At 39.3% G+C, this 14,597-nt stretch overlaps 1 protein-coding gene across 3 annotated transcripts in view; it reads right to left on the bottom strand.

Moving 5' to 3' along the window:
- IMPACT (impact RWD domain protein) overlaps nt 1-14,597 on the bottom strand; it is a 54,984-nt gene extending 40,387 nt beyond the window's left edge. For 2 of the 3 annotated variants that reach the window (XM_053571992.1, XM_053571993.1), the window contains exons 1-5: nt 14,458-14,590; nt 13,199-13,327; nt 11,498-11,550; nt 10,426-10,488; nt 1,132-1,217 (exon numbers count right to left, since the gene is read on the bottom strand). In XM_053571992.1, the coding sequence (XP_053427967.1) occupies nt 1,132-1,217; nt 10,426-10,488; nt 11,498-11,550; nt 13,199-13,327; nt 14,458-14,493 (367 nt within the window). In that variant the 5' untranslated portion in view covers nt 14,494-14,590. Of the gene's footprint in view, nt 1-1,131; nt 1,218-10,425; nt 10,489-11,497; nt 11,551-13,198; nt 13,328-14,457 lie in introns of all 3 variants that reach the window. The other variant, XM_053571991.1, reaches the window with a different exon arrangement.

The following is a 14,597-nucleotide window of genomic DNA, read 5'->3' as shown; positions in this document are numbered from 1 at the left end:
CTATTCTTGACAAAATTCTTTTTCTATAAAAAGTATATTCATTTGAACTGAGTGCCTGTAGCTCACGAGTAGTGCCCTGGCCACATACACCAAAGCTGGCAGGTTCAAGCCCGGCCTGTGCCTGCTAAACAACAATGACAACTGCCACCAAAAAGTATCTGGGCATTGTGGTGGGCGCCTATGGTCCTAGCTACTCGGGAGGCTGAGGCAAGAGAACTGCTTAAGCCAAGAGTTTGAGGTTGCTGTGAGCTGTGACGCCACAGCACTCTACCAAGGGTGACATAATGAGACTCTGTCTCAAAAAAAAAGTATATTCATTTGAAGTTAATATCTAATTTATATAATTCAATAATTTATAAGAAATGTTACACAGTTCACATTACCTTAACAACACTCAAAGAAAACAGATTTTAGACCCAAGTTCTTTAACCATAAAATTCTATTTCGATATGACTATACCACAGTCCTTCCCCCTTCCTTGGGGGATAGTTCCAAGTCCCTGAAGGAGGCCTGGAACCATGAGTAGTAACAAACTGTGTTAACTAACATACTGTGTTTTTCCTATCCATTGATATCTATGAGTGAGTTTAATTTACAAACTAGGCATAGTATGATATTAACAACAGTAAATAACAAATTATAATAATATACTGTAATAAAAGTTATGTGATTATGTTCTCTCTCAAACTATCTTTCTGTATTATACTTACCCTTCTCATGATAATGTGAGATGATAAAATGCCTGTGTGAGGAGATGGAATGGGATGACACAGATTTCATCACACTATCAGAATGGCACACAATTGAAAGCTTATGAATTGTTTATTTCAGGAATTTTCTATTTAATATTATTAAATTGCAGATGACCATAAGAAACTGAAACCACAGAAAGTGTCACAGTTAAGAGGTGACTACTATAATATGAAACCAGAGGCTAAACCTTACAGAAAGAAACAACCATAATTACATTAAGTAAATAAACTTTGCAGAAAAACTTATATTTTATTACATAAAAACTATAAGCCAAAATACAGATTTTCATATAAAATTTCAATTAGAATATCTACACACAAATTTTATTACCACAAAAGAGCACTGATAGTGAGTATTGATAATAGTTTTCAATCCTACCTGGTTCTGTCAGCTGAGATTTCTGTATTAAAACATCTCTTATCTTTTCCACCCACAGGTAAAGAATACTTTCACCAATATTCTGTCTAAATAAAATTCAGGGAAAAGAACTGTTATTTCAAAAAATGACCTTCTCAATTCAAGAAAACACAAATAATGCTTACAATCCAAGACAGTATACACAATCTAATCATGCCTTTTTAAAAAGAAGTTGTAAAAACATTATGAGTATTTAATATAATTTATGAACATTAAAAATTCCAACTGGCTCCAATATTAACACAGCTTATTTAAAACAAACAGAAGAGCTGTAACCAAAAGAGGGAATATAAATATCTGAACTGGATAGACTAGAAAATGTAAATGTGATTTAGTTTCTACCAGTGGATACAGTTTTAGTATTAATGTCCAATCATTACTTGCTTTTCTAAACTTTTTGAACAATTTTAAACCACTGATTTGGTACACTTCATTTAGCGTACCTATTTCAACAAAGAATGCAAAGCGTATGGGGAACTCCTTCAGGGAGTCAATTTACAGCATCTAAAAGACAATTCAACAATTTTATATTCATACCTTGTTTTTGACAAAATATCCTATTGCCTAAATTGATTCATTTTGGTTCCAAAGGATGTTTAGTGCCTCAGATAATTAAATCCATCTCAAAGGATCACTGAGAAAAAAAATGTGTCATGGGTTTTTAAGTCATGTCCACAGTTATGTTAAACGATGGCAACAGCAATAAAATAAAAGCCCAAGTGTCTACTCCTTAGAGAATGACACTAATTTTAGGTTAATTTTAGGTTAAGTTCTCTCACAGTGTACATAATCACTATCCTAACAAATTTATGGTTTTGTACATAATTCTCTCCATCTCCTAATCTCATTCTACTGAATTCCTCACAACATCATTACCATCACCCTAGGTAATGATACTATAAGCTAGTGTTTACGGAAAACTTTCTCTATGCAAGACATGTTACATGTTAACAACCATTTTGAGACAGGAAAATCACTTCTCTGTGACAATATATTCAAATTCTGACTTTTTAAAAAACAACTTGGAAGAATTTTATAATTAATAAGTAATTTTTCTACCATAATAAAGAAAAAAATATTCACTCCACATTTCCTCTCCCCAACCCTGGTTTCCTATAGAGCAGTGGTTCTCAACCTTCCTAATGCCTCCTAATGCCGTGACCCTTTAATACAGTTCCTCATGTTGTGGTGACCCCCAATCATAAAATTATTTTTGTTGCTACTTCATAACTGTAATTTTGCTACTGTTATGAATCATAATGTAAATAGCTATTTATGCAGGATGTATTTTCACTGTTACAAAGGGGTTGTGACCCACAGGTTGAGAGCCACTGCTCTACAGGAACATACAACAGCACTTCTGCTAAGTACCGTTTACTGATCGCTTCTTTCTTTACTAGCACTTAACAACAAAGTTTCTGAAATCCAGCGTAAAGAAGTCACATTGGGTATAAAACATTTCCTGAGTACAGTGAAATTCATTCTTTCCCCTAGACCTCAAAACTCTATGGCTGAAAGTAGTTTTTCCCCCCAGTTATTATTGTTACTGTTGTACTTGTGTTTTCTCTTAAGTCAATAGTTCATTTACCATCTTTTAACTATTGAACAGAATTGCTGTGATTCTTTAAAAAAACTGGTTTTCAGACTTTTGCCATTGTTGTATGAATGTCCTCACAGAGTCAGAAGCAAATTAAACTGAGAGTCCTGTCTACTGAGCCTCTCCTGCCCTTCCCCAAATGGTCCTGGAGGAAGTTTTGCTAAATCCTAAGAATGCTGATAACAAAATTTGAGAACTGCTTACTTTAGATTGAGAAGTTAGGCTTTTATCTATAATATTAAATTAAAACATCTAAATATAAAAAGTCTGGAACAAAAGTTGCTTTAACTTAAAGGAAGACCTGAACTAATAACTGATTTTTTCTTTATTTTTATTTTTTTTAATAGAAGTCTTGTGACACTACCCAGACTGTTCTCAAACTCCTAAGGAGTAGCTGGGATTATAGGTACTTCCTAAATCAACTCTTATTTTACTTGATCTAGTTTGTAAATAACTACTTAAATAATATCATACAGAACAATCAAAACAAAATCAAGGTATTACTGACCCTAGTTTTACCTGTGGCTCTAATTTTTGTAACTTTTATTTTCCAATATTTGTTGATGTAAAGGTAAAGATACTTACTAAAATGCACTAAGGTATATGCTTTTAAATGATACGTGATTTTCAGTCACCCCATTTACTAGGTGAGATAATTTTTTTAGTAACAGCAAAAATGATAGCCACTTCTATGTGCTAAAGTATATGATACGGAGTAGTACACCATTTAATCCTTAACAACAATCCCTAATGTACAGATGAAAAAATAGACACAGGTCATTTCAAAAACTGACTCCAGGGGCAGCCCTGGTGGCTCAAAGGATAGGGTGCCAGAAGTGGCGGGTTCAAACCCAGCCCCGGCCAAAAACTGACTCCAGAAGCCTTGCCAAAATGGCCTTAATCTCAGCTTGACTAAACTTTAGACAGTCTACTTCTTAACTCTATAGCCTGACCTCCCTTAGCATATTTTCTTTAGAAAATCCATCATTGGCTCAGCACCCATAGCACAGTGGTTATGGCACCACATATACCAAGGCTGGTGGGTTGGAATCTGGCCCAAGCCAGCTAAAACAACAATAACAACTGCAACAAAAAATAGCCAGGCATTGTGGTGGGTGCCTGTAGTCCCAGCTACTCAGGAGGCTGAGGCAAAAGAATCACTTAAGCCCAAGAGTTTGAGGTTTGCTGTGAGCTGTGATGCCACAGCACTCCAGAGGGCTACATAGTGAGACTCTTGTCTCAGAAAAAATAAAAATAAAAAAAGATATAAAAAAAGGAAAATCTGTCACTACAAATTCTTTCTCTGCACTTTTGATAAATACATAAATCTTTTTATAGAAGTCTCTTGTCTAAAGAGGGACTTTACCTAACAATTGCAATCAGTGTAACCTGGCTTATTATACCCTCAATGAATCCCTAACAATAAAAAATTAAAAAAAAAAAAAAAAAAAGAAGTCTCTTGTCCATTTTACAACCCAGGAATGTCATTGTCAATTGTCCTACCAATGGACACCAATGAGCAAACATAGCTGGCCTAACCACAAAGCGAAATATTTGCTAACTCAGCTATAACTCAATATGCCTAACACATCCCATCAATCAATAGTCCCCACTAACATCCTCTAGTACTTTTCCTCTAGCTCATCCCTGTCCTTAAAAACCCTTCTGCCTTTTATTCTAGACAACTTAGTTCTGGCCTCTCTCCTCTACTGCGGAAGCCTCGAATAAAGTTTTTGCTATGTGTTTAACTTTGAACAGTGCAATTTTTGCTTTAAGAAGCCTCAATCACTGACATTAAAATCTAAGACTCCAAGAGATGTCAAAATGTGAACAGCTGTAATAAATTATAAAAATTATGATTTCTTAGATTTATAAATTAAATACCTGTTGGAATAGATTATCACAAATTCAAATACTATTAAAAACATTTAATCCCTTTCATCTTCTCTTAAACAATAATATAATATTCTAAGTATCTGAAATAACAAAAGTTATTTACCTTTTGTTTTCTTGAAACTGTTATTTTCACTTATGCAAAATATCTACCTATAAAATATTCAAATAAAAGGTATGATAACCAAACTAATCTGCATCTAATCAACCACCAAAGCCTAATTTATATTTTTGAATACTTCTTAAACTAAACATTCTTCTCCATTCACGCTCTGGTTGCCTCAATAAAGGTCTCCACCAAGGCGGTGCCTGTGGCTCAGTGAGCAGGGCACTGGCCCCATATAATGATGGCGGTAGGTTCAAACCTGGCCCCAGCCAAACTGCAACAACAACAAAAAATAACCGCGAGCTGTGGCAGGCGCCTCTAGTCCCAGCTACTGGGGAGGCTGAGGCAAGAGAATTGCCTAAACCCAGGAGTTGGAGGTTGCTGTGAGCTATGATGTCATAGCACTCTCTACCAAGGGTGATAAAGTGAGACTCTGTCTCTAAAAAAAAAAAAAAAAGAAGAAAAAAATATAAAAATAAAGGTCTCCACTGTATCCCTCCTGAGTTACTGACTGATCTTCCTACAGTCTCCCTTCCTTCCTTCAAACTCTTCAGACTTTCTACTTACTCCTCAACCTCAACTCTTCCCAGCCCACCTTCCATACTGCCACACAAATCTGATCACATCATTTCCCTGCCTAAAATGCCCCAAACCTACAAGACAATACCCAACTCCTTATATCAGCTTTACATGGTCATTCCTTTTATACCTACCTCAATTTATATACCTGGCATCTTAAACTACTTGCTAAACTCTGAAGATGCCAGGTTGTTTCACACCTATCTGATTCTGCTCTCAGGGTTGCCTCTACCAGAAAAGTCCTCCCTCTTCGATAAACTAGCAAACACTGGGCTTAAATGTCAACCTCACTACAGAACCCTCCCTTAAACCTACCCACCTTCCCAGAGACAGTCTGTTGCTAAAACTTCAAGAAGTACTACTACAGCACTTGGTCAACATTTCTCAGCAATTATCTCATTACATTGTATTGGTACACAATCATCTTGATTTTCTTTTCTTTTCTTCTTTTTTTTTAATTGTGGTTTTTTGGCCAGGGCTGGGTTTGAACCCACCACCTCTGGCATATAGGACCGGCGCCCTACTCCTTGAGCCACAGGCGCCGCCCCTTTTCTTTTTTTTTTTAAAGAGACAGAGTCTCACTTTGTCACCCTCAGTAGAGTGCCATAGTGTCACAGCTCACAGCAACCTTCAACTCATGGGCTCAGGCGATTGTCTTGCCTCAGTCTCCCAAGTAGCTGGGACTACAGGTGCCTGCCACAACGCCCAGCTATTTTTTTGTTGCAATTTGGCCAGGGCCAGGTTCAAACCCGCCACCCTTCATATATGGGGCCAGCACCCTACTCATTGAGCCATAGGCACCGCCCAATTTTCTTTTTTTATAAAGACAGAGTCTCACTATGTTGCCCAGAGTAGAGTGCAGTTAATACCATCACAGTTCACTGCAGCCTCAAACTTCTGGGCTCAAAAAATCCTCCTGCCTCAGCTTTCTGAGTAGCTAAGACTACAGGCTTGCACCACCATACCTAGCTAATTTTTTTTATTTTTTGTAGGGACACGGTCTTAATATGTAACCAGGGCTGGTCTCAAATTCCTGGCCTAAAGTGATGCTCTTGCCTCAGCCTCCCAAAGTGCTGGGATGTGATGTGAGTGACCACACCCAGCCTCATCTGAATTTTTAATCTCAACTCCTAAAAGAGTGTTCGACAAATATGTACTAGAAAAACTGTTAGTCTTACTTCTCTATATAAGTTCATCTTCTTATCTAAGCATAAGTCAAATTTAGTACCCAAAATTATGCTAAATATACAACTTCCATAGTGTTAGAAGCATAATAAAATTATAAACATTAAAAACTATAGGGCGGCACCTGTGGCTCAGTCGGTAAGGCACCGGCCCCATATACCGAGGGTGACGGGTTCAAACCCGGCCCGGCCAAACTGCAACCAAAAAATAGCCGGGCATTGTGGCGGGTGCCTGTAGTCCCAGCTACTCGGGAGGCTGAGGCAAGAGAATCGCTTAAGCCCAGGAGTTGGAGGTTGCTGTGAGCTGTGTGAGGCCACGGCACTCTACCGAGGGCCATAAAGTGAGACCCTGTCTCTACAAAAAAAAAAAAAAAAACTATATTCACGGCTCAGCACTCATAGCTCAGTGAGTAGGATGTCAGCCATATACACCGAGGCTGGAGGGTTTGATCCCAGCCTGAGCCTGCTAAACAACAATGACAACTGCAACAAAAAAACAGCCAGGCATTGTGGTGGGCTCCTGTAGTCCCAGCTACTTGGGAGGCTGAGGCAAGAGAATCACTTAAGCCCAAGAGTTAGAGGTTGCTGTGAGCTGTGACACCACAGCACTCTACCGAGGGCAACATAGTCAGACTTTGTCTCAAAACAAACAAAAAAAAACTATATTCACACATTTATGTCACAGATTTAATTTTTGAAGAACAATATTTTTCACTTGCCATCCCCTGTTGGAATTATGTGGAAAACATGATTAAAAGTTCACATACAGGCCTGGTGCCTGTGGCTCAAGCGGCTAAGGCGCCAGCCACATACACCTGAGCTGGCGAGTTCAAATCCAGTCCAGGGCCTGCCAAATGACAATGATGGCTGCAACCAAAAAATAGCCGGGCATTGAGGCAGACGCCTGTAATCCCAGCTACTTGGGAGGCAGAGGCAGGAGAAATGCTTGAGCCCAGGAGTTGGAATTACTGTGAGCTGTGATGCCACAGCACTCTACTCAGGGTGACAGCTTGAGGCTCTGTCTCAAAAACAAAAAAAAAGTTCACATACCAAAGTTTTAAAAACAAAGCCTGGCACAGTGGTGTAAGCATGTAATACAAGCTACTCAGGAAGCCAAGGCAGCAGGACCACTTGAGACCAGGAGTTTAAAACCAGCAGCTTGGTGGGGCGGCGCCTGTGGCTCAAAGGGATAGGGCGCTGGCTCCCTATGCCGGAGGTGGTGGGTTCAAACCCAGCCCCGGCCAAAAACTGCAAAAAAATAAAAAAATAAAACCAGCAGCTTGGACTGTCCTTTTAAATAAATTTTTTTTTACAAGTAAAATGTGTTATTTTTATTTAGAGCACACACATGAAAATACTACCAGGCAGCACCTGTGGCTCAAAGGAGGTGGCGGGTTCAAACCCAGCCCTGGTCAGAAACTGCAAAAAAAAAAAGAAAGAGAATACTACCATTGGGAAGGAGATATTCAAGCACCTTTAAATAAATGAGACAATATGACCCATAGCCTATCTCTACAACAAACTGCTTTGTAATCTCTGATGCTTCCTTAGTCTCAAATAGCTCCAATAAACTAGTTAGGGAGAATAGGCAAGTTGTGTGCTAGTAAAACATACTAGGTATCTCCTAGTTAACAGGCTTTCTGGAATGGCAATGGACAGGTAAGAAGCCATTTTAGAGTGTATGAGATTGTGCACAGTGAAGAAAAAAATCTGACTGATGAATGTGATTAACATGATGGAAGACAAATGTGGAGGGATTTTCTTTCTTTTTTTTTTTTTTCTTTTTTTTTGTAGAGACAGAGTTTCACTTTATGGCCCTCGGTAGAGTGCCGTGGCCTCACACAGCTCACATCAATCTCCAACTCCTGGGCTTAAGCAATTCTCTTGCCTCAGCCTCCCGAGTAGCTGGGACTACAGGCGCCCGCCACAACGCCCGGCTATTTTTTGGTTGCAGTTTGGCCGGGGCCGGGTTTGAACCCACTACCCTCGGTATATGGGGCCGGCGCCCTACTGACTGAGCCACAGGCGCCGCCCAAATTGAGTTTTTTTTAAGTGTTCTTTTTTTTTTTGTAGAGACAAGAGTCTCACTTTATGGCCCTTGGTAGAGTGCCGTGGCCTCACAGCTCACAGCAACCTCCAAATCCTGGGCCCAAGCGATTCTCCTGCCTCAGCCTCCCGAGTAGCTGGGACTACAGGCGCCCGCCACAACGCCCGGCTATTTTTTGGTTGCAGTTTGGCCAGGGCCGGGTTTGAACCCGCCACCCTCGGTATATGGGGCCGGCACCCTACCGACTGAGCCACAGCCGCCGCCCGACAAATGTGGAGGGATTTTCAATGAGGAAGTCGTCAGTATCACCATAAGTTAGTTAAGAGTTGAAAGATGACCATGAGACACACAATTCAGAAGTTAATGCCAAACAAATTTGCAGCACACTTATACTTTAAGTGGGAAAATAAACTGGCAAATAAAGAGTAAATAAAGGATTACAGAAAGAAGTTTATTGGGGGCATGTGGAAGATTAGGAAACATTTAATTGAAGAAATAATATATGCTAAAGATGACCAAATCACTAACCGGGGACCCCAGGAAGACCACACTTGCTCTAAGAAGGAACAAGTAGAATGGCTTCCTCAATGACTTACCATTTTCTAATTAAATATTTTAGGAGGAAAAGAAACCTGGCCTGGATCCCAGGGACACAAAAGGGGTACTCTCACTGTACCAAATGGAGTGGCAACCTAGAACATATAATACAATCCTTACTAGATCCTGGATTAGAGTAAAATTAACATTCTAGAATAGTATTTACTTTACTACATCCATAAATCTAATTAAAATTATCTAAATCACGTGGTATCTTCTCTGGACTCCTGCAGTAGCGTCCTGACTCATGTTCCCCATGTCTCCTAGCTACCTTCCAAGCAGTTCTTCAAACAGAAATAGGATGATCTTTTCAAAATGTAAATCTTCTCATGGCATCCCACTACATAAAACCCTTGTCTGCTTCCAAAACTATTAGGATAAAGACAAATCCTTAACATAACTTACAGACCTCCACAGGATCACCCAGCCCTCTCCAGGGCAGTTTCCCACCATGCTCCCTTCCTTCCCTCCTCTGTCTCTTACCACTTCATACCACCGTTAGTGTTTCCTGAGGCGTGCCGACCTCCCTCACACTGGGCCTCGGAATGCTGCGGCCTCTCCCTGAAGTTATCTTCACATAATTAACTTAGCTATTAAGTCAAGCAAGTCATCCCTGACCTCCTAGATTAAGTTAGGTCATATTTTAAATACAACTATTTCTGCATAACTTTCTTTTGTAGAATTTGCCATCACTATAATTTTACATTCATTTTTTACAATGTTATAAGGAGTATTCCTGCTAGTAAATTCAAAGAAAAATTTTCTGGTTTTGCTATCCAGAATCTAGTACAGTTCCTACTATGCAATATTACTCAGATCAAGGAAAGAATAAATGAAAATATAGTATATCAACAGACTCTTAGTTTTATAGACTTATGTAAGAGAAATTACCATTCAAAGTACGTAGAAGTTTAATAAATAAGCTTAGGATTCTGCTGTCACCAACTGCATTCTACAAAGCCTATGAAAATATCAAAATAAGAGCAGTAACTCTGAATTTATATTCACAAGTTGGCTAAGTGTTTTTATAACTATTAGCTATAAATATTACTGTTTGTTTGTATCTAAATAGAACCCATTGAATGTATACATTAAATTAGATAACTAACCTTTTAAAGTACTCTTCAAGTGAATCCTTTTTAATAGAAAATGGCTTAACAAAAAGTTTAGAAAAGATTCTAACATTATCAGTTTCTACAAAAGCCCACGATATAATTGCTAACGGACTTTTTCTTAATCACCTGCCACTTACATATATATTTCCTCAAGGCTATTCGATAAATCCGCACGTTCTTGCCCTTTAAGCCAAGGAGCACTAAGATTAAACACAAAAGGATTATTTCAGTATTGCGTTTATATCTCAAATTACTGATTAAATCACAAACTGATTTTATATGACTTTAAAAAACTACCTGTTTTCATTAAAAAGTTATATTTGTATAAATCTACATAATTCCAAAATGCTTTCATTACCATTAGCTCATATAGTCCTTCCAAGAAACCATAACAAAACCAACACTAGTATTAAATTTAAATGACTTAAAAAATCAAGGGTGGGTTCATAGAGTATCATAAATCTTCCCAAGTTAGTAAATGGCAGAACAGGTCCTAGAATCTGTATTTCTAGATTCATGGTATTTGCCAGCAATAAATAAAAATAAAAATGCATAGAACCACTGTTAATAGTAATCCTTAATACTATGGTTTTAAAATACTTGGATAATAATTTCTCTAGTAATTAAAAATTCTAGTAATTGATATTTTTATGTAATTTTGTCCCCATGTGTTCATACATATTACTAGGTCAAGGGGACAGGGTAATCAAAGTTCACTGTCATTAGCAGGTCATGACTCATAAAGATCAAACTTGAGCAGTTACAAAGATGTTTCCTCAGCAAGGGAATGGGAGGGAGAAACACAGAAGCATCATGGGTAATTCCTGGAAGGCAGGCAGTCTTCGGCAGAGGTACATCAAGGAACTGTGGCTAGGTAAGCAGAACCAGTCTAGGAGTAACTCTAAGGGCCAGAGTTTCTAGATTAGCAGGTTATCTAAAGAGGAAGATTTCCTTCCTCATCTCTAAAGACGATTATGTAGCTATTTTAATACTACCAAGACATGATTCTCTTTTATACTAAATGGCATTTCAATGTGTTTTATATAATTTAATTTTCTACTTAAATGCTCTATACAAAACCCAAAACATATTTTAAATTTCTATATACACTTTAATAAGAAAGGTATTTTATATAAACACAATGTACACAATAGAAGTATCTTTCAAAATATGTTTTTATAAAAATATAAAGATAGAAATATAACTTACTTCAACTGATAAATAGGTGGAGCTGTACCTGGGTATTCATTCGGTAGCATCACCTACAATGCAGTTCAAAAACAAATCTGTTTATACTTTGTTAAGGTCAAAAATTAACTACACTTATAAAGCTAGGAACCAGACAAAAAGAGTTTAGAAAATAAGGGTGAGGGCCAGGCATGGTGGTTCAAGCCTGTAATTCTAGCACTCTGGGAGGCCAAGGCAGGAGGACTGCTTAAGCTCAGGAGTTCAAGACCAGCCTGAGCAAGAGTAACCACATCTTTACTAAAAATAGAAAAACTAGTTGGGCAGGCTCAATTGTAGTCCCAGTTGCTTGGGAAGCTAGGCTGAGCAAGAGGATCTCTTGTACCCAAGCGTTTAAGGTTGCTGTGAGCTATGATGACATCTCCATGGCACTCTAACAAAGGGCGACAAAATAAAACTATGTCTCAAAAAAAAAAAAGAAGAAAATGAGGGTGAGGAGGTCAGAGATGAAAGGAAAAAAAATAAACCAAAATACGGACATTATATGACATGTACCCCAATCCCAAGTGGACAGCATGGCATTATAATATTTTCTGTGTATTTTTCTGAAGAAATACTATAAAATATATGAAAGTCATTAAATGTGTGAAATATTTAACATATAACGGAAAATGACATTTCTTTTCAAATCAGTATTACTATAAAAACAAATACTGGCAAAAACTCAACTTAGCATCCTTTATGCTGAAAGTATATACAGAAGGTACCAAAAAATGTATATACATTTTAAGAGAGGAAAAAACTATGCCTGAGCACCTGTTGCTCAATGGTTAGAATGCCAGCCCCCTGTACTGAAAGGAAAAAAACTGTATTAAAATTGTAACATTCGATGCCTACCAGTAACAAAAGATGAATACAAGTCACGTGAGTATCTCTTTTAATTGCACAAGTCAAACATGACTTGAATATTACAAATTAAATACAGTTTTTTCCTTGCTTAAAATATGTACACATGTTTTTTGGCACCCTCTCTGTATTTGCAGTCATCAAAGATTAAGCGTTAAGAAAGCCATTAACTTATTTTATCCTAACTCCAACTGATTCTTAATAAAGAACTCAGTAGCTATTCTATGAATCATCCACATTAGGTTCTTCCTTTCAAATGTTAGTCAGCTTTCCAGGTTTAGATTCTCTCCTATCAGGAGAGGCTAATGAAAGGGCCCTGGCCCCATATACCTAGGGTGGTGGGTTCAAACCCGGCCCCGGCCAAATTGCAACAACAACAAAAAAAAAACCAGCTGGTTGTTGTGGCGGGCGCCTGTAGTCTCAGCTACTCGGGAGGCTGAGGCAAGAGAATTGCGTAAGTCCAGGAGTTGGAAGCTGCTGTGAGCTATGACACCACAGCATTCTACAGAGGCCGATAAAGTGAGACTCTGTCGCTATTAAAAAAAAAAAAAAGCAAAATCCACCACTGTCAGTGGTACTTTAAGGCTTTAAGTAATTCAAAGAAATGGGATAAGACTGAAACTATCAAAGTGTGATTTGAGAGTGAAGCTGAGATTTAACTACCCATATGTTTAAATGACCCATATGTTTAAATGTCCGAAAAGACAATAAAAAGGATAATTCAGAAAACAACACACAAGAATAATCATTAGAATGCAACACTTAATCATAAAACTAATACTGTAACTGGAAAATGGCTATAGAGAAGGGGGAAAATACCTGCAAGCAAAGTGTCCATTTGGGATCATCTATATCATCACTAATTCTAATACAAAATATTTTGGCACAATCATCAATGACACACCATTCCTCTCCATAAATGGCTGCCATTGCTTCGATTTCCTCATTCTGAAAGAAGTTGATAAAAAAAAAAAAAACAAGGTCAACAAATGTACATATCCTAAAAACCTATTCTTGCCACTTTATAAGGTATTTACATTCAACATCTCTAGCCTGGATGAAGGATCCTTGCTTTAGCCCCTCCCCTAGCGGGCCAAACGCGTTTTTTCGTTGTTGTTGTTTGTTTTCTTAAATTAGCACCAAGTTCCTTCTATTCTGGGTGGTAGCCAGACACTACAATGGCTAGATCCTGCCGTGCTACATTACTGTGCTTTTAACCGCCATTGAACCAAAATACGTAACATGCATTCTCATACCTTGTAGTGAGATTCAACAACGAAAAGACAGACCTATTTTCTGTCTCACCTTCTCTTTTTTAGCTTATAATCTCCACCCTCACTCCCACGTCCCAAATCATTGCCACACATTATCCCCACATTCCTGCAGCTATCTCGCTCATTGTTCTTCTGATTTTAATTTTTGGGGGGGTGAGATACAGGGCTAGGTGTTTTGAGGTTTGGGACTTCTATTGGTAATCAAGTCCTTAAAATAATTTAGAAATTATTTTGGCTTGGAATTAAAAAGAAAAATAACTGGGCCTAAAGATGAAAAATGGGAAGCAAGGCTATGTATTCGAATTCGCATCATCTCAGTTTGTCTTCGCAGCCCTGTAGGAATAGACTTCTGAAGCGCCCACGTGAACGAGGCACAGGAAAAGATCAAGACCAAAAAAGCGAAGATTCGGTGGGCGCTCGGGCAACCGCAGGGTCTGTGTTATTGCCCATTTGCATCGGCGGAAATCGGTTTTTTTAACAAGTGGTTTATCCAAGGTGACCTGGCGGCAACAGGGAACGGAGCGAAACCCCGGATCTCGGCCTTCGGCCCGGAGCTGCTTAGTCGCGTGCTAATGGTTGACGAGGACACGGTCCAGGCAGGCCGAGCCGCAGAGGCGCCGCCGGCCCGAGAGGAAGCTCCGGGAAAATGGTACGCGAAGGAACAAGCGGCGCGGCCCGGCGGCCCCGGAGGTGCAGAAGAGACCGGGGCGGCCCCGAACGGAGGGTCCCTCAGTTGAGGAGGCCCGGGACCACAAGGCGAGGCCGAGCCGAACGCGGAGGGTCAGCACCCCGCCGGGGCCTCACCTGCCTCTGGTCGCTCCCTGCGTCCCCCTCAGCCATGTGGCCCCGGGAAGAGCCCAGCGGCCTCCGCCTGCCAGGTCCGGAGCGCGGGGGCGGGGCGATGCGGCTTTGAGCCCTGCGCCGGCTACAGCGCGGCCCGACCC

This window comes from Nycticebus coucang, chromosome 19 (assembly GCF_027406575.1).
Source record: "Nycticebus coucang isolate mNycCou1 chromosome 19, mNycCou1.pri, whole genome shotgun sequence".
In the NCBI taxonomy this organism is placed as follows: domain Eukaryota; kingdom Metazoa; phylum Chordata; class Mammalia; order Primates; family Lorisidae; genus Nycticebus; species Nycticebus coucang.
This window is presented reverse-complemented; position numbering and strand designations above follow the sequence as displayed.